Genomic DNA, 19,114 nt, shown 5'->3' with positions numbered 1-19,114 from the left:
GTTACAGATGGGCCTGAAAATACGGACTGGGTCCGTATTAGGGTTAGAAAGGGGCGTCACTTCCAGATGCCCCTAACCCTAGTATGGACCCAGTCCATACAAAATAGCACTGGTCGTTCCACATGGCCGCCGCCATTACGACATCACGACCATGCCGCTTCCAAACGAGGCATTGCGGACGTGACATCTTGTGCCGCGCGAGGGCGCCTAGAGCGCCCTTTCTGCGGCATAAGAAGGAGCTCCGAAACGGAGTTCCTTCTGGGTTTTGCGTCGCTGGGTGCAGCCTATACATGGCTGCGCCCAGCGACGCAAAGGAGAAAGGGGCCAAGCGGCCCCTTTCTCCTCCTCCCCACCGTCGCCGGGTGTCCTTGGGGCTTGAAGCCCCAAGGACACCCCTTTCCAGGCTGCGGGGAAGTGGCCTTTTGCCACTTCCCCACGGCCTGCAAAGTGGTGGATCGGGGCCTCGGAGGCTGCCGGTTTGGCAGCTGAGGCCCCGATACAGCGGGGAAAGGGGCTGGTGCAGGCTGCGCTAAATGGGCGGTCTGTAACCCGCCAGAGTATTTTGCACTTATGATCTGTACCATCCTGAGAGCCCCAGTGAGAATGCATAATGGCAATGTGCATTCAGGTGCAAGCTGATGAGTGCAAGTTCCCTTTACAAGCTCTGCATGCACACTCCCCTTCCTAGTCCCATTATCAGACACATGCCTTGAATTGGACATATCAGGGATTACTATATCAGGAGCATCCAGTTTAAAACTACCTGATGCTCTAATGCTTGTAACAGCATCTTTACACCTTCAAAGCATAATGCAGTATCCTCATGAAAAATCTCAACCACTCATGACTGCAGATAAAGACAAAGATACTGTTAAAAGCACAAGAGCAACCGATGGCAATTGTTTTTGGTAAGCTAACAAGTGTGCTCCATAGTAGAGATACAGTAGTAAATTTTGTTCAGGTGCTCATAATTGCTGATCAGAAAAAACCCTGGTATCTGTTCTGGGTAGTCCAAAATGTAGGTAGTTATACTGATCCACATCAACAAACCAGTCAAGCAATTTTCATCTCCACCAGGCATGGGCCTTTTGTAAAGTTAATGGATCTTAATTCCCAATTCAAGACCAAACCACCCAAGCTACCTTGCATTAAAACAAGGGTAACTCACAACAATACATTTCTTACTAAGATAGTCCATTTCCATTCCTTCCCCACACCCTTTCCTGCCCCACATGTGTGGCTACCTGGCTGTCCAGCCCCAGGACAAGAAGCATGAAGAAAAACAGAATAGCCCAGAGTGGAGAGAGTGGCATCAGTGTCACAGCTTTGGGGTAAGCAATGAAGGCCAGGCCGGGACCTGCAAGAGACAATGTGACTTCAGAGTGATTTTAGCTAAAGAGAATTCTTCAAGGGTCTAAGAAGCTGCCTTAGCCAATCAGGAAAGTTCATCCATTCATCCATCCGGCACTGTTCTGTCTGCTCTGACTGGCAACAGCTTTTCACAGACTTTGGGTAATCCGCCCCCGTAAATTCCACAGAGTAAATTAACCCCCTTTTAAAAATAGGGATGCCTTTGAACCTGAGTCTTTCTGAATGGAAAGCATACATCACGAGCTATTCTGATCCATGCAAAACAGCCTCTAAGAGCCAGAAAGAAGAGGGAGGAAACCAGGGTGGGGATTGAAGGGAACCCCCAGAGTTAGCACTCACCTGACTCTGCAACCTGGGAGATGTCCACCCCCTGCTCTGATGCCATGAAGCCCAACACCGAAAACACCACAAAGCCAGCAAAGAAACTGGTTGAACTGTTGATCACAGCCAAGATGTAGGCATCCCTGTAGGGAGAAGCAGGCAAGTCAATTGCCACAAGGCTCCCCTGTGGAACTAGCTGACACCCACATCTTTGGTCTACCTCCCTTACCCTAAGTAGTAGCTGAAGGCTATGATGCTTTTGGATGGTGTGTGTGTGGCACACAGGACTCTTGTTCACCTGGAGGTCCTTTCCCTTCTGACCTGGAAGCCCTTCCCTCTAACCCCAGATGTGCTGGAGCTGTGATTGCTGTTTGGTAAAAGAAGTGCACTCTGTACATGTTAAAGCTTCTCTTTTGCATACTCTCAGCACTAAAAACAAGTTCTTGGGAGTTGGGACTGAAGTTAAGCTAGACTGGCTAGCATTACGTGGCAAAGTTTCAGGGAGTTGGGGAATACTCTTCCAGCAAAGATAACAGGATGTGCTAAGGATGGCAGCAACTACAGTATCTGGTTGAAACAGCATTTGGCATTGCCACCATCTGAGGTAACTCCCTCTAGAAGACCAACACTCCTTTGCTGACCATTGTGGGCCTGAAGGGTATTTAGGGCAGAAGGGACTTGAAGGTGTACAGGCAAATGCTCCCCCTCACCCTAAACACTTGCTCATATTTAGCAATCAGAACGAATTGCGCATTACATTGCTGGACATTTCTGAGAGTTTGGGGAGTGGGACTGAAGATGATGTAGGGAAAAGAGTGGTTAATTGGAGGTGATATACAGATTTGCATATACTCTGCTATTTAAAAAAACCCAACTTTTCTACCAATGCAAGTCAAAATTTGCAGCATGAAAAACTGGACATTATACAAATCAAGCATATTTGTATACATTTATGCAGCTTTTGACAGTGCTGGACAAGAAGCCAAATTCTCTAAACCCCTGGGAAATCTATCTGTTCAATGCACAGCACACATGTACATGCTCACATTTTCCACTGGCTTCAGAGGCTTTTCCCAGAGCTCGGAAAAGTTATCTTCTTGACTACAATTCTCCAGATCCACCAGTCAGCCACAAGCCAAACTGGCTGGGGCACTCGGGGACCTTTAGTTAAATAAAGTCATTTCCCAAGATCTAGATTTTTCCAGGGGTTATCAACACATTTTTAATATTGTGGTTACAGGATTAAAAACTTGCTTTTAATATAAAAAAAAGGGATGAGAGAGAAGGAAAGAGAGGGTGTGTATATGTCCATGTGTGTGAAAGAAAGCACACACTCAGATTTTCTACGTTGCCAAATTCTTTGTGTTATATTGAATTCTGAACTCGTGTTGAATAGCAGACTACACAAAAGGCTAGTAATGAATGTTTTGAAATGAATGTAGGTTGAAAGGAAGAGGGCAGAGAGAACAGAAGCTGATCAGCATTGTGGAAGGTAAAATATTATTTTTTAAAATGCCTTTATAGCATTTTAAAGCTTATCTTTACCACTGGAATAGGTACAAAATTTTCTTGGGGGGAACCCCCACAGACTTTAAAAAGCAGAATGTCTCAGGATTCAGACACAGTTGGAAGGTTCCCATTTTTTGACGTGGAAATGTGGACCTCAAGGCTTAAGATGTACATGAGGAGTTGGGGGTTGGGGCCTCACCTGTAGCAGTTGTTGTGGAAGCGGTTGTAGCTGCCAAGTGCGGTCAGCGCTCCCAGCCCGATAGCATATGAGAAGAAGATCTGGGTACCAGCATCAATCCATACCTGGGATGAGGGGAACAGCCGTGGTATAAACCCCACTAGTGGGGGGGCAGAACTCTTGCTTGCATGGCCGGGCCAGGCCACCACAGGGCAGCGTTGGTTACATGCAAGGGCCTCCTTCCCTGCACAGACACATTGGCTAGCTAGAGCCTCATCGTCTCCCAATTGCTTCCCCAGTTGAAGCTTCCCACATCCCTCTTTGCTGTCTGTCTCAGTCCCAGTTCTTACCTGAGCCACAGCAAGCTTGGACCAGTCAGGCTTCAGGTAGTAGACAATGCCATCAAGTGCTCCAGGCAATGTCACCCCATGTAAGAGCAGCAAGATCAAAACCACATAGGGGAAGAGTGCAGTGAAATACACCACCTGCCAAACAATGACAGGGATCATCATCATTATCATCATCATCATCAATGTCTTTCCTGCTCCGCAAGCCTCAAGATGAGGTTGTTGTTGTATGCCTTCAAGTGCACTCTGTACATGTTAAAGCTTCTCTTTTGGATACTCCCAGCACTAAAAACAGGTTCTTGGGAGTTGGGAGTGAAGCTAGGCTAAAACTGGCTAGCATTACATGGTAAAGTTTCAGGGACTTGGGGAATGCTCTTCCAGCTTAGATAAGAGGATGTGCTAAGGATGGCAGCAACTATCTGGCTGAAACAAGGCATAAGTTTCTGACTTATGGTGACCCTATCATGGAGTTGTCTTGGCAAGATTTGTTCAGTGGAGGTTTGTGATTGCCTTCCTCTGAGGCTGAGTGTGTGTGAATTGCCCATGGTCATGCAGTGCATTTCCCTGGCCAAGCAGGCAATAGAACCCTGGCTTCCAGAGTAACAGTCCAGTATTCAAACCACTAAACCATGCTGCCGTCTCTCAAGAGGGAGTACAGCATGTTAAAATACAAAACATATAAACCCACTGTTAAAATACAGTATTATAAAACCATTAAAATACACTCATAAGAATACATATACAGTTAAAAAGTCGTGATTTACAATTGCCTGGGTAGGCCTGCCAGAAGAAATCTGTCTTTAATGGCTCTGTTAAATGCTGTTAGCATTTTCAGCTGTCATATCTCCTCTGGCAGGTCACTCCACAATCTGGGGGCAGCAGATAAAAATGTCCTCTGGGAAATGGTTGTCGATCTAGTCCTGGCCAGTTGGAGAAAGCATTTCTCAGAGGACTTGAGTGTCCAAGGCGGATTGTATGGAAGCAGGCCATCCTGTAGGTAACGTGGACTCAAACCATGTAACTCTTTAAAGGTAATAACCAACATTTTGTACTTTGCCTGGAAACTATTTGGCAACCAATGGAGTTATTTTAAGATAGGTATAACATGATCTTTCCTGGATATACCCGTAATCAGTCTAGCTGCTATATTCTGAACCAGTTGGAGTTTCTGAATTTAGTACAAAGGTAGCCCAATGTGTAGTGCATTGCAGAAGCCCAACCTTGAAGTTACCAGAATGTGCACTACTATTATGAGCTGACTGTCACAGCAAGCGGGTAGGCTGCTAGCCTTGAGGGATGGACTGAATCTTGTTTGCAGAGCTCAATCTTTAAGCAGGCATGTGTACCAAAATTAAGTGCCTGACTTAGGATACTATCTATACATCTTGATTTGGATGATTTTTTTTGTAGGGGGGTGCATTTGCTGTTCTTCCTCGGGCTACAAAATATCTTGGGTCAGCCCTGGTAGAAGCCTCACTAAGCCCATATCTCTTTCCTCCAATTCATGTATGCAGCTAAATGTAATAATGGAACAGCAACTGAGATTCTTTTTCTTTCTTTGTTTCATTAGCTGTGGGTATGTTGCCAAAAGGAATAATAAATCAGGAAATGTCATGATGTCACCTGATACAAAGCCACAAATATAGACAGAGGCAGTGGATGTGCAAACTCTCAAGAGCTAACATCAGATGTGAGACGACACCAGCAGCATTTGCTCATATATACGATGCTGTCTTCTTACCACTGGTTATGTAACAGTCTCCCATGCACCACAATTCTTATATAATGTCTGCTGATAATTGAGGTCATATGTAGCTTTGGGGTGCGGGGAGGACAACTTTCCAAAAAAAATGTTGCTGGTATAGCTACACTCAGAAAACGTTTGTGTACATGAGGAAGCAGAAAGAGAAGCATATAATAAGATTTTTATCTCAGTGCCCATGAGAATAGAAGTTAGTTTAGTTTCAAGAAGGAAAGAACAGGACACTGGAACATTCAGATGCTGATGGATTTGGAAACATTATCTTTGTGTAGTTTTTGGTGTTTTTTTCTCTTCCAGAACATTGCCACATAGCCCAAAATACCCACAAAAAACGATGGATGCCGGCTGTGAAAGCCTTTGATTTCTCATTATCTTTTTGGACTACAATTCCAACAATCTTCACAAATTCCTGGCCATACTGCCTTGGGGACTTCTGGGAGTTGTAGTTTGAAAGAATAAATTTCCAAAGCTCTGCTCATTAGGTCAGTCTTTCTCAACCTTATTCACTGGAGGAACTATTGAAATAATGTTCAGGTCTCGGAAAACCCCTATGTAAAAATTAAAGTATCTGCATCTCTCTCTCTCTCTCTCTCTCTGCGTGTGTGTGTGTGTATGTGTATTCTGCAGCTACATTCTTGCCAAGATATGCTTTTATACTTTCTCTCAAGTTTCTCTGTAGTGTAATATAATTACAGAGGAGATTCATAATTTCTTTCTAGGAAGACTCGGTTACCTTTCCAGTTGACTTGACTCCTTTCCAGATGCAGAAATAGACAATAACCCAAGTTGTGAGAAGGCAAAGGATCAGTTGCCAACTGAGCTCTCCTGGCTCAGACAGATCTCCTGAGATGCGCAGCACCTTGTTCCTGAAGGGTAAGGAAACAGAATTGGAAATTAACAGAGTATGCAGCTGGAGAAGCAGAAGGAAAAATAGGCAGGATGAGGCAACCCACGTTAGCCCAGAGATTCTGGGATAGCATTCAAAAGCACTAAATGGTTTATAATTAATCAGTGACTGTAATGGGTTTTGGTTTTGATTATTTTTGTTTTACCACTATGGAAACACCCTTTGGATTTTCTGTCTTAAGCACCAGAATGTTCAGGTTCTTCTCTCTGTTCAAATCATTCCCATCTTACATATTTCAGCTTCCTCCTTACACGGACCGTATATATGCCCTCCCTGCTGCCTCCATGGTTTCAAGAAACATCCCCCAGATGTTCTAACAGCAAAAGAGAACAAGGCACCATAAAATGTAAGACATTCGAGAAAAATGAAGGTCATTACAAAATAAAAGCTAAAAACACTTGTATAAATGTAAATTCATGCTTTTTAGTGATGCTCAAAATTGAGGGCGTTTTTGAATTCCTCCTGAACACAAGGTTGAAAAGTAGCAATGTACTAAGCAGTTTACAAAGTGGAAGCTAATTGCCCCCAGCAAGCTGGGTACTCATTTTAGCGACCTACAGAAGGATGCCAGGTTGAGTTGACCCAGAGTCCCTGACTGGTATTGAACTCACAACCTTGTGATTGTGACATGCCCTGGAAAAGGAGGGCCTCTGGTCACCCTTCCCCCATCCTTTCCCCATCACCAGGGAGACCCACCCCCAGACATTCCTCCGGAAGAGCCACCCACTCACTCCCAGAATTCAATGATGGGAGAACGCTTGTTGTCTGCCAGGGTGGTGCAGTTTCCCACTGTGCCATTTTCGGTGTTGTTCCCGCAGCCGCCCAGGCCAAAGAGTTCTGTGCACTGGGCAGTATTCCAGGAGTGGCCGCAGGTGGCCCAAGGCAAGGTCTCTGTCAGTGAGTGCACCAGGTAGAAGAGACCCCAGACAAGGATCATGATGTAGTAGGTGTTGCAGAAGAAGACGATGACCATGGAGGCCAGGCCCAGACCTAAAGGAAAAGAGTGGATCAGAACTGGTCCATGGGAAGCTGAGTCACACTGTGAGTCTCCCGAGAGAGGCAGAGCATAGAAACCACACTTGCTCTTGGACTATAATTCCCAGAATCCTCCAGGCAGAATGGGCAGGGAGGAATTGTGAGAAGTGTAGTGCAAGAAAGTAAGTCCTCCAGCATGAGGGAAGGGCTGCACTTTGGGTATTCAAGCCAAGGCAAGGTTACCAGATGTCCTAACTGCAAAGGAGGTCAGGGCACTGCAAAATGTAGGACATTCAAGAGGAAAAATGTAGGACATGACCAAATAATAGCTGAAAACACTCAGAGAAATATAAATTCATGCTTCTTAGTTCCTGCTCTCAATGGAGGGCATTTGCTTTAATTGTCATGGCTCAATGCTATGGAATGCTGGGGCCTTCTCCCTTGTTGCCACAAAAGGAGCCTCTAAAGGGCTCATAAAGGGAGGTAAGGTCCCTGGACCAAGCTGTGTAGAGCTTTTATCAAAGCAACACTTTAAATTGTGCCTGGAAGCGGACAGGGAGCCCATTGCACCAAGGGAACTGTGTGTTCCGTGTAGCCAGCACAAGATAGCAATCTGGTTACGGTTCTTTGGACTAATCGAAGTTCCTGAACACTTTTCAAAGGCAGCCTCATGTACAGTGCATTACAATAATTCAGGTGGGGTATAACCAAGGCATATGTTACAGATCTGACTTCTCCATGATAGCAGCTGGAAGCTTCCATGCCAGTGGCTGGTTGAATGTGCTCTTGGTTTTAATCTTAACTTTTAAAATTAATAATCCAAGATGCTGAATCTATATATCCTCCAAATAAGTCCTAAAGGGGTCCTTTAAAATTCTGACCAGAGCATGAAATGGCTCCAAGTCTCCACAGCCATGAGAACCACCAGCCACAACTGGACAGTTCATATGGGGACATGTTCAAATTCCCACTGCATTTTTTTTCAACTCCAATTTTCTAGCATTGCAGTCACTTAAAATGTCAATCAAGCATTTAGAAACACAGAAAATGTGCAGGGATAGCTGTGTTGGCCATTTAACAAATACAAACAAAAATCCATCAATAATACATTTATTGACCAATTTAGGTGTCCAAAGAAAAGTGGCAGGCAAAGTTACCAAAGGGATGCAAACACTGCAAATATCAATTCTAGGTGTGAATAATTTTCACTGTCAAACTATCTGCAGTGCTAGAAATGTAGGGAACTGAAGAAAAATGTACATTGAGGAGCAATTTCTGGGGGAGGGGGTGGGGGTCAATGCCCAAATTTTGTTTTCCCCTCCCTGCAGCGACACCCCTGTAGCTTGAAAATAAAAATATGTAGCCTTTCTCTCCTTCCTCTCCCTGTCCCCCATGTATTTTGAAGGTCTTTAAGCAGAGGCTGGATGGCCATCTGTCGGGGATGCTTTGATTGAGAGTTCCTGCATGGCAGGGGGTTGGACTGGATGGCCCTCGTGGTCTCTTCCAACTCTACGATTCTATGATTCTATTCTGGAAGTTGCTGCTCCAGTTGTCCCACCTGGCATGACAATGAAATCTAGGACCTGCTTGACATTTTCCAGTGTTTTTTCCATCGTGGAACCCCAGTAAACCTCCTGGATACTATAAAAGACATGGGAAATCTGTGCTGTACAACGATACTCACTTGTGACACAGCTTTCCCCTTGTAAAGGTTTCTAGAAATGCTTATGTGTCTCACATTCCCCAAAGTGCCAATGGGCCTGAGCTGCAGACGAGGGTAACCAAAGCCTTTACCTTTGAAGAGGGGAACGATGTTCCAGGCAGCAATCCCACCTTGCTTCATAAACTGCCCCAAGGCCACTTCCAGGAAGAAGACGGGGATTCCCCCAACAAAGACAATTAGCAGGTAAGGAATCAGGAAGACACCTGCGAAGAAAATGAGAGTCAGTGCCCTGTCGTGGTTGTAAGTGGTACTGTGAGAGAATATGAAAGGGCCTTTTCAGTGATGGTGCCAAATAATACCTTCCCAGAAAAGATCTGTCAAGTTCACAATGCTATCTGCATTTAATTAGGCTCTTATACTTTATAGAACCAATGTTCTATAAAGTACATGCTGACTACGAGAGCCAGCATGGTGTAAGTGGTTTGAGAGTTGGACTACGACTCTGGAGACTAGGGTTCGAGTCCCAGCTCAGCCATGAAACCCACTGGGTGACCTTGGGCAAGTCACATGCTCTCAGCCTCAGGGGAAGGCAATGGCAAACCTCCTCTGAACAAATACTGCCAAGAAAACCCCATGATAGGATCGCCTTAGGATCGCCATAAGTCGGAAATAACTTGAAGAAGCACAACAACAAAATCCATGATTATACAGAAGTTAAGTCTTACTGAAGTCAGTGTGGTTTACTATAAAGTAAAAGTACATAGGATTGCAGGCTAGGCCTTCTGTTGTGTTTTGCATTCTCTGCTACTATAGTCTTGACTGTACATGAACAGTGCCATTATCAAAGTTTTATTGTGTTTTATATAGTGGCATTTATTTTGTTTTATATTCCAGGCTGTTGTTTCTTTAATTATGTAAGCCACTTTCAGCATATCTCCAACTGCCCTATTTTGCAGGGATGTTCTGATTAACCCTCCACTACCCCATTTTTCCAGCTGCTTTTTAAAAATGTCATAGTTTCTCTCTCTTTCTTCCACTTTCCTCCTTTGTACTCCGTTTGCTCCAGTTGCTGCAAACTGAGAACAAATTGCAAAAGTAGTTTGCATTCAATTCAGTGGGAAGAGAGGAAAGGTGGCAGGCAGAGTCTCACCATTCCCATTACAGTACGATTAAAAAAAAACTAGCTTGTGTGTTCTCTCCATTAATAACTTTTGTCATCTTGACCATACTCCAATGTTGACTGACCACATGTGTCCTGGTTTTCATCTGTTAAATGTTGGAAGGTAAGCTTTGTGTATTACACAGAAAAGCAAAGTACAGTTGGCTCTCCATATCCACACATTCCTTATCCACAGCTTCAACCATCCACAGCTTGGAAATATTCAAAAAAATATATAAATTCCATAAAGCAAACCTTGATTTTGCCATTTTACTTAAGGGACATCATTTTAGTACACCACTGTATTTAAGGGCACTTGAGCATCCACAGATTTTGGTATCCACACAGGATCCAGGAAGCAAACCACAAAAGATACCAAGGGCCCACTGTACAAAAATGGTTATATAAATACATTGCAATACTAGTAAAAGTAGTGGCTTGATGTGAATGCTTAGAGGGCTTTGAAACAACCTGGGAGCCTTCGCCTTTCTCTTTCTATCACTGTGGTTGTAGAAATAATGGCCTACATATTTCAAATACTAGTCTGTCCTTACAATTTATCACAATGCTGTCTGTGTTCAGTGAGAGCTGTGCAGGGCCATCACCAGGGGTGTGACGAACACACGGGATAACTCCTCGGGGTGTGTGGTGCAGCGGCCCCTTCTGGCTTAGGCAGGGCTGCTGGCCAGGCAGGGAAAAGGGGGTACCAGCATGCATCCAGTTAGCCCTTCTGGAGGAAGTATGGTTTATTTTCCTGTGCCAATTTCTGTTGCCTTGTGGCTTTGCTTTCTTCTTCCCTGTGTTTAGCCTCTTGCTATTTTAGAGGCAGGTTCTGCTGCTTCTAATTTGGATATATTGTTCATTACATGGGCCAAATGAATCACTGCCCACGACACTGATGGAGATGATTCATAACAATGTTTTTTCACCACAACTTTGTATGTATGGGGAATATGCTTGCTTTCATCTCGGAGCCGTGTGTTCATGGCTTTTTTCTCCCACCCAATCTTGTCAAAAGGCTTTTGAAAGAGAAATATTCAAGTTCAGTTCAGCAACCATTCCTCTTCAGCTATGCAGCTTGCAAAAATCCTGATGCAGATGCTAGTCAGAGAACTCATCTTCACTCCTGTCTCATGGAAATGAACTGATTTGCCTACTGTGAAATGCTAATCTGCCCACCAAAAAGCCAATAACTAAAGTGCCTGCTGCAGCTTCTCTCACCCTAGCATCTTGTTTTATCCTGCTCTGAACATGTGACAACGCAGATTCTTACTTGGCTTGATATGTAGGTTGTGCTTTTCCCAGTGGCGATAGGAGATGAGTAAGCATACCCTCCAACATTTCATAGATAAAAACCGGCAAATGTGTGGCCAAGATGGCAAAAGTTATTAAGGAGGAAGAAGACACAGGTGTTAACTTTTGTCTGAACCTACTGGACAGAGCAAGATTGCGCCTCCTTCTCTTCTCTCCCCTCTGCTGAGTTCATTGAGTTCAGGGTGAGCAGTGTTTTTATTTGGTTTGCGATGAGGACAAGGCACTGCAAAATATTGGACATTCTAGAAAAAAAATTAGGACGCTTCCAAATAAAAACTAAAAACACTAATATGAGTATAAATTCATGCTTCTTAGTCGTGCTCAGAATGAAGAACATTTTGAAATTCCTCCTGGACAGAAGGTTGAAATGTGGAACAGGGCCTGGAAAAGGAGGACAGCTGGTCACCTTGACTACTTTTGCACTTTCAATTCAGTTTGCAGTAAATGAAGTTAGCTGAAGACAAAGGGGACAAGTGGGAGGAGGAGACATTTTTAAAGCCACTGAAAAAGTGGGATGACAGAGGATTAATATGGATAGATGTAGGGTATAAAGTAAGAGGTAGAAGGCAGCTATTGCAGTCCCATAGAGGAAAGGAAGAAGTGCTGCTAAAGGAACCGGGTGTGTTGTTGTTAATTATTCAGAAATTAGGACTTAATTTTGAAGGTTCAGTAACTTTTCTTGAAACCTGTTATTAGTTTGGAATTGTGTTGTCTGTATCAGGGAGCTTAGGCTCTGGAGAAAGCAGAGCAACCAAACAGAAAAACACCTCTGAGCATGTTCAGAGTCCTTTCCCCACAAAAGAGGACAAAATCAGCCCTTATTGATCTGGGATGAGAGGGAGACTTTTCTGGAACAGAGGGACACTATGGTGGAGCCAGGCAGTTGGTTTGTTGCTTGGAAAGTTTAACACAAATTTGAATGCAAGGAATGTTGCTCAAAGTGATAACACGGATGCCACTTTTGATTCTGTCTCACAGAGAAACTGTTTGTTTTGTTTAGTTGCTTCCAAAATTTGTTTGATCAGAGGTTACAGTGGGACAAAAGGACATCTAGCTTTAACTTCTTGGAAAGTAAGATGCTCTCAGACTATTTCCTTTTCTCTTAAGAGACAAAGGCCTTCCTCCTTCTTTCTTTGTCTTTATCAAGTGTCATTTTGGAAATTATGCCCTGTTAGTGTCTCATTTCAATAATAGCTGTTAATGATTTTATAGCAGCAGAAAGTGTGCCTCAGGGTACAGCCAGGTCAATCTTCTCCAGCCTGGAGGCATCTAGATACAGTTGGCCATCCTTATCTACAGATTCTTTATCCATGGATTCAAGCATCCACAGACTGAAAATATTTTTTAAAAGTATACATTCCAAATAGCAAACTTTGATTTTACCATTTTATATAAGAGACACCATTTTACTCTGTCAATGTATTTAAAGGCATTTTATAATCCACAGATTTTGGTATTCACTGGCAGTCCTGGAACTAAAGCACAGTGGATACCAAGTGCCCATTGTACTGCACTGACTATATAACTGTATAGATCTGATCTGTTGCATCTTCACGTATGAAGGAGATAATTTTGCCACATGTCCACCTCTACGGACATCTTGCCAAACTTATGTATGTGCTAAAATTCCTGTCAATACCTGAACACACATTATTGTCTTCACACCCAAACTTATATTGTTAATTGTGGTGAATCTTGCCTCTTTGGTGGGAGAGGGAATGGTTATCTGTCACAATGCAGCCAGACTGAAAGAAAGTAGGATCTGCCTACAAGACACTAGAACACAGAAACCAAGAAGCTGATAAAACTTGGGAACTGCAGTGACTGGAGGGGATGGAACAGATCATAAGGGGTAAGGCAACAGTTAGAGTACATCTTACTCTAAAGATCTGACAAATACAGTTGAGGGGGAGAGGGATAGGAAAAGACAGATACTGGAGAGAGGCATCAAGATCACATACCCAAAATGTTCTACCATGAATTACTTTTTACAAGTAAATAGATACCCTATTTCTCCCAATATAATTATCATGGACTCATTTTGAATCAGAATTCTGTTTTCTTCTCCAAAAGTACTTTAATTTAAGTTGGGGAGTTGCTCAGCCTTGAACTTTGGAAAATTACTGCAGCTCCCAGAATCCTTCAGCCAGCTTGACCAGCAGGCATGTTGCCTGGAAGATTCTGGGAGCCATAGTCCAAAGCAATACATTTCCAAAGCTCTTCATTTCTCCTCTTGGTCACTCGGAAACGTTCTATCATTGAGTTTTCAGCTCCTCTGCTGCAGAGCCAGTCTCCCTAACAAGACACCCCCACCACTCCTAGATACTATATCTCCCCCTGTCACCCCACAATCACAAACCCCAATGCACAACCACCATCCCTCACCTCCTCCGTTCTTGTAGCAGAGGTATGGAAAACGCCAGACGTTGCCCAGTCCTACAGCAAAGCCAACACAAGACATGATGAAATCCATCTGTCGGGTCCAGGTCTCCCGCTCAGGAAAGGGTAGCTTTGTGGTGGGGCCCACAGGTACCACCAGAGGGACAGTGATGGTCCTTTCCTCAAGGGTGGACTCTCCTGTACCACCGATTGGCTCGGCACTCTCAGTCTCTGCCACCTCCGAGCACCCATTGCCCTCTGTGAAAACAATGAATGGACATGGCATTAGCCCAAACCAAAGCTGTCGAACAATCTTGGCCTATGGCTGCAGAAGCACTGGGAGCTGAAGAGGGCAAGGGATTTGTATTTCCTTTTGACTTATCACCTTTACGGGACTCAAAGCAGCTTGCAGTGTAAGTTAAAACAAAATAGGTAAAGCAATCTGAATGCAACAATTTAAAAATCATTAAATAACAATCCACTTAAACATTTTAATTAAGAACAGTTAAAGGTACATTAAAATCTATTACTTATTAAAACCAGCACACCTGTTGCACTATTCCAACCAGTTAGCAGCTGAAGGCCTGTTTAAATAAGACACTCTTTGCCTCCTCATGAAAAGAGAACAGGCAAGGTAAACAAGAAACCAAATACAGTATGCAAAAAGAATCAGCTGAAAACATATATCTCCACAGGCACACAACTGCAGAGTCCTTAATTATATCAATGAACAGTAATTAGTATTTTTTATTTCTCAGGAGTTAGGAAGGGAACCTAATGTTTAATACAAATTCTCCTTTTCCCAGATACAGCTTTCTCATGTATCAGATCACTTAGTATGAATTACATTGAACCTTCATATCCATGGATTCTGTATCCATGGATTCCACCCAACACAGCTTGAAAAATAGTTTTTAAAAAATCCAAAAAGCAAATCTTGATTTTGCCATTTTATATAAGGGACATTTTACTACACTATTATATATAATGGGACGAAAGCATCTATGGATGTTGGTATCCATGGGTGATCCTGGAACCAAACCCCAGTGGATACCAAGGCCCCACTGTAGTTACATGGCTTAATGCTGCTCAATAGAACCAGTCTACAGAGATGTGCAACAGCTGAGATTTCCATATCAATGGCCTTTATAATGTTGCAAATTACTCTGGGCACAACTCTCAGGGTCAAAGTAGCTGACATTCTTGACGTATTTTTAGAAAATATTATTTTATGTGATTTTATATAATATGGATATGTATTAATTGTTTTCAACTTTATTGCCATTTTAAATGTTTTATCTATGAGCCACCTTGGGTCCCTCTGGGGAGAAAGGAGGCATATAAATGAAATAAATAAATAAATAAAAATAAAAGGTACTCCTTCAAGTGGTGAAAGACATGTTTGTTACAAGCTCTGATTTTCCACACCTACATATCTTGCATTTAGCATGCAGATTTGTGAATGGTCATTGGAATGTAAACACAGATTTCATTGGCCATTCTGATTGCTGAGCCACAGATCTGAGGAAATGACATTGTTGGAAGGAAAGCAGATTAATGTGCCTCTCCCTTAACGGCTTTGTTTGACCTTCAGACTTTTTTTTACTGTTGGCTGCTGGGTGGCAGTATAGAGTAAAGCCACAATATTCTCCATGAGGTTGCATAGGATTCTGGGCAGATCCAGATAATGTTAAAAAGGCAGCAATATGTCCATTCAGTTATTGTAGTGTAGTGTTCACCACTATGTGGGTAAGGTATCATTTGGATATTTTGGCTGTGGCACCAACATGTTTTGATAGTCCAGCATTGCTCTGCATCCACTATCTCTAGGCTAACCACACTATGTCCTTCTAGGCTTTCTTCTAAATACAGGGCCCCACGTGATTACTTGAAATGCCCTTCAACCATTCTCTGGTGCCCTCGATCTGATTAAAATTTGAGAAAAGGAGAGGTTCTCTCCTTTCAGTATACAATTGCAGATTATGTAGTGCAGGCCTGTGCTCCTCTAGAAGTTGGTGGACTCCATTTCCCATCAGCCCCTTCTAGTACAGCCTGTGGAAAGGAGTGATGCTACTAGTAGTCCACCAACATCTATGGGGGCCGCACATTCCTTACCCTGATATAAGGGTTGCAACAGGTTTGATTTCCAGCCAGTTTTGCAACAAAAACAATTCAGTTCTGTGATACTTTACAATCATGTGGCTCTACAGATGTTGTTAGATGTGCAATTCCCAACAGTCCTATCCATCACAGGAATGCTGGGAGTTGGGAGTTCAACCAAATATGAAGGCTGCTGTATGTTTCCCATCCCTGCTGTAAAGGCAAAGAAATATACCATTAACATGCATAACCGAACTGCAGCAAGCTGTAGTCCACAAAAAATCATACCATAAAAAAATTAACTTAGTAGATGTCTGTATTTAGTAGGTATCTGTATTGAAACTAGAAAGTGTTGTTGTAATCCTATTTTAAGGATCACAGAATACAAGGATGAGATCTTGTGTTTATAAGGTGGCTGGAGGATATTTTTCATTTTGGTCCTTCTCCAGGGTCAGTGAAGAAAGAAGGATGTGAGCATGCATGTATTTGTGTGTGTGAAGAGAATAAAGATCAATGTGAAGTCGAAGGCTTTCATGGCCAGCATCCATAGTTTTTTGTGAGTTTTTTCAGGCTGTGGCCATGTTCCAGAAGAGTTCATTCCTGACATTTCGCCAGCATTCTCTGAAGATGCCAGCCACAGATGCTGGCTAAAAGTCAAGAATAAACTCTTCTAGAACATGGCCATATCCCGAAAAACCCACAAAAAACTAAGAATAAAGATCACATTGGACTCTCCAGTGAGATGGTGTCTCTCTGTACCCTTCTGCTCCCCTGCTGAGACTGGAATGGCACTCTCCCAGATTGAAAAACCCAAAACCATCCAGTCCCAAATCCCTGCCAGGGAACCGGCTTGGCGTCATATTCCTTTCAGGCTTGTCTGTGCTTTCCCATTTCTTCAAGTGGCAAGTACTTCAGAAACAGTTAGACAGCATAAGAAAGGCAGGAATTTTCCAGGCTATCTTTTATGTAATAAGCAAACCCTTAGAGGGAAGAAGGAAGGAAGGAAGGAAGGAAAAGACATACCCCCAAACCCCCACCCTCTCTCATTCAGGAGTCCTAGTTTCGACGTCACAATGCAGGGTGGTGAGTCACCCACTAGGCAGCGATGCTGAATACACACACACACACCACAGTCACATGAACCCACACAGCACTAACCATGCTCACAATGGACTTGCACACTGAGTCAGACAAGGGGATGCTTCGGACTCTGTTACAGCCTGTGGTGCTTTGTGATCTATCTAGTTGAATTCAATGGAGAGCTGGAAGTCTGCTGTTCCTCCTTCAAGCTTATTTTTTCTTTCAAAAGCCCTCTGATAGGAAGACAAACAAAGAGAGTGGCACCCCAACATAAAAGCAAAAGAGGAGCAATGCAGGGGAAGATCTCCTCTAGCAGTAGCTCAACCAGAAGTGAACTCTGAGTGTCATGGTCTCTTGCCATTACCAGACAATCCCCTTCCCCATCCCGCCAGCAACCCATGCTTTTCTGCATTCAAAATCATACCAGTCGATCACCCCAGGGGAAGCCCTGCAAGTTGTCTTTTTTCTGCTGACAAGCTTCAGCAAAAACCTGGGAAATGACCCACTTTGTACAAGAAAACAAAAGACAGCAAGAGTTGTGGGCAGCAGAGCAGAGCTGCCCAACACATTCCAGACACAAAGCCCCTTTTCCTTGTCTGGCTCCCCTCCCCTCCTCCCCACCACCAACATGCAGCCAAGGCCCTGGCATGTGACGGAGTTAATCCCCATTTGCGGGACTGAAGCTGTTCCTAGGCACCTCCTTTTCCCTCCAGGTTTGGATCAGCAATTTGGCAGGCACTGCTACCAGGCATTCAGTGGAGGAAAGCCACTCAGGGTACATGCTTTCCTTAAGGAAAAGGGAGCAGGAAGAAGGCAGAGAAAGTGATGGAAGGGTGGCAAACTTAACACTAGCCAATTCCCCCCCCCAACTCCTCCTGCTTTTTTGCCTTATAAGGGACTGATGAACACAACCCTTTAAGCTATCTCCATCTCTTCCTCTACCACACTTCTGGGAAGAAACAGCCTGTGCTAGCAGGGCACTGTCGGCATCTTCAATTATTTGAAATACCCACTGGCATATACTGGCTCCACCAGGTACAGGGAGTTCACACCCTGTTGACTCCAGATAAATGAGCCTGGAATGATCTCCCACCATCACTCCTGCTTCTGTTTTCAACAGCCATTGAATCAACTTAAGAGATCCGGCCACTGCTGCCTACTGCTGCTGCCACTGGCTTGGAAAGGCAATAGAAAAAGCGACACTGTAATTACATCCGAGGACATTCAAAAGTACAAGGAGGGCTACTTGTGCGTGTCCTGGCCAGAACAGTGAGCGCAGCATACAGAGCAAGGAAGCACTGGGCATTCTGGCACTGAGAGGCCACAAAGAGAAAAGTGGCAACTGGAGGGAGAAACAGGACGTTCTTCTGGCACACGGAAACAGGAGAAAGTGGGCAGGATTGATAGCCCAGCTGCTGGAACCAGTCAGTCTAAAGAGGCCTGGAGGCATACCAGTGGCAGGCTTTGGAATCAGCGGGAGCTGCTCTGCTCATTTTTCTCCCAAGCCAAGAGGCAGTGTTAGCACTTACCTGGATTCATGTGGGTACTCACCTGTTTCGCCATGAACTGAAAGAGAAGACACTGCACAGTGTGCAGCACTGCTACTTACCTGTGCTTGCCATAGGATGGACAAGAGAGGCAGGATCGTACCCCACTCTCCAGGATCGTACCCCACTCTTTTTTCCTGGACGATGCCTAGGTAGCAACATGCAAAGGCCTTACCTGAACATGTTTCTGTGGGGACTGGAGCCATGGCACTGGGCTTGCAGCAGGGCTCCGTGGCAGAAGACTTGAGACGGGTGTTGGGTTGGGAAGCTGTCTCCGGGTCTGGGAAGGGATCAGGATGGAGGCTCAGAAGCAATCCACAAAGCACTTGAAGGTGAGACGAAAGAACCTCATTGATGGGGATTTACACCAGGGAAATGGGCTGTGGGCAAGGGTCTGAGCAGGGCCTGTTGCTCAAAACCAGGCAGCAGGGACCAGGCTGAGCAGATGCTCCATCGCTCAGCTCTAGCACCAAGCTCTGCTCCTCGGAGGAGAGCAGAGAGA

The 19,114-nt window shown here is 44.2% G+C and overlaps 1 protein-coding gene across 2 annotated transcripts in view; it reads right to left on the bottom strand.

The window, feature by feature from the left end:
• Window positions 1-19,114, bottom strand: part of LOC121922465 (sodium- and chloride-dependent creatine transporter 1-like) — a 31,214-nt gene extending 12,100 nt beyond the window's left edge. The window contains exons 1-10 of one of the 2 annotated variants that reach the window (XM_042451950.1): window positions 18,788-19,114; window positions 17,144-17,298; window positions 13,892-14,143; window positions 9,165-9,296; window positions 7,127-7,385; window positions 6,222-6,354; window positions 3,730-3,864; window positions 3,401-3,504; window positions 1,711-1,835; window positions 1,245-1,357 (exon numbers count right to left, since the gene is read on the bottom strand). In XM_042451950.1, coding sequence (XP_042307884.1) covers window positions 1,245-1,357; window positions 1,711-1,835; window positions 3,401-3,504; window positions 3,730-3,864; window positions 6,222-6,354; window positions 7,127-7,385; window positions 9,165-9,296; window positions 13,892-13,979 — 1,089 coding nt within the window. In that variant the 5' untranslated portion in view covers window positions 13,980-14,143; window positions 17,144-17,298; window positions 18,788-19,114. The remainder of the gene's footprint in view (window positions 1-1,244; window positions 1,358-1,710; window positions 1,836-3,400; window positions 3,505-3,729; window positions 3,865-6,221; window positions 6,355-7,126; window positions 7,386-9,164; window positions 9,297-13,891; window positions 14,144-17,143; window positions 17,299-18,787) is intronic. The other variant, XM_042451949.1, reaches the window with a different exon arrangement.

The sequence above is a fragment of the Sceloporus undulatus genome, chromosome 2 (genome assembly GCF_019175285.1).
Source record: "Sceloporus undulatus isolate JIND9_A2432 ecotype Alabama chromosome 2, SceUnd_v1.1, whole genome shotgun sequence".
In the NCBI taxonomy this organism is placed as follows: Eukaryota; Metazoa; Chordata; class Lepidosauria; order Squamata; family Phrynosomatidae; genus Sceloporus; species Sceloporus undulatus.
The sequence above is the reverse complement of the archived record's forward strand: the minus strand, read 5'-3'. Positions and strand labels throughout refer to the sequence as shown.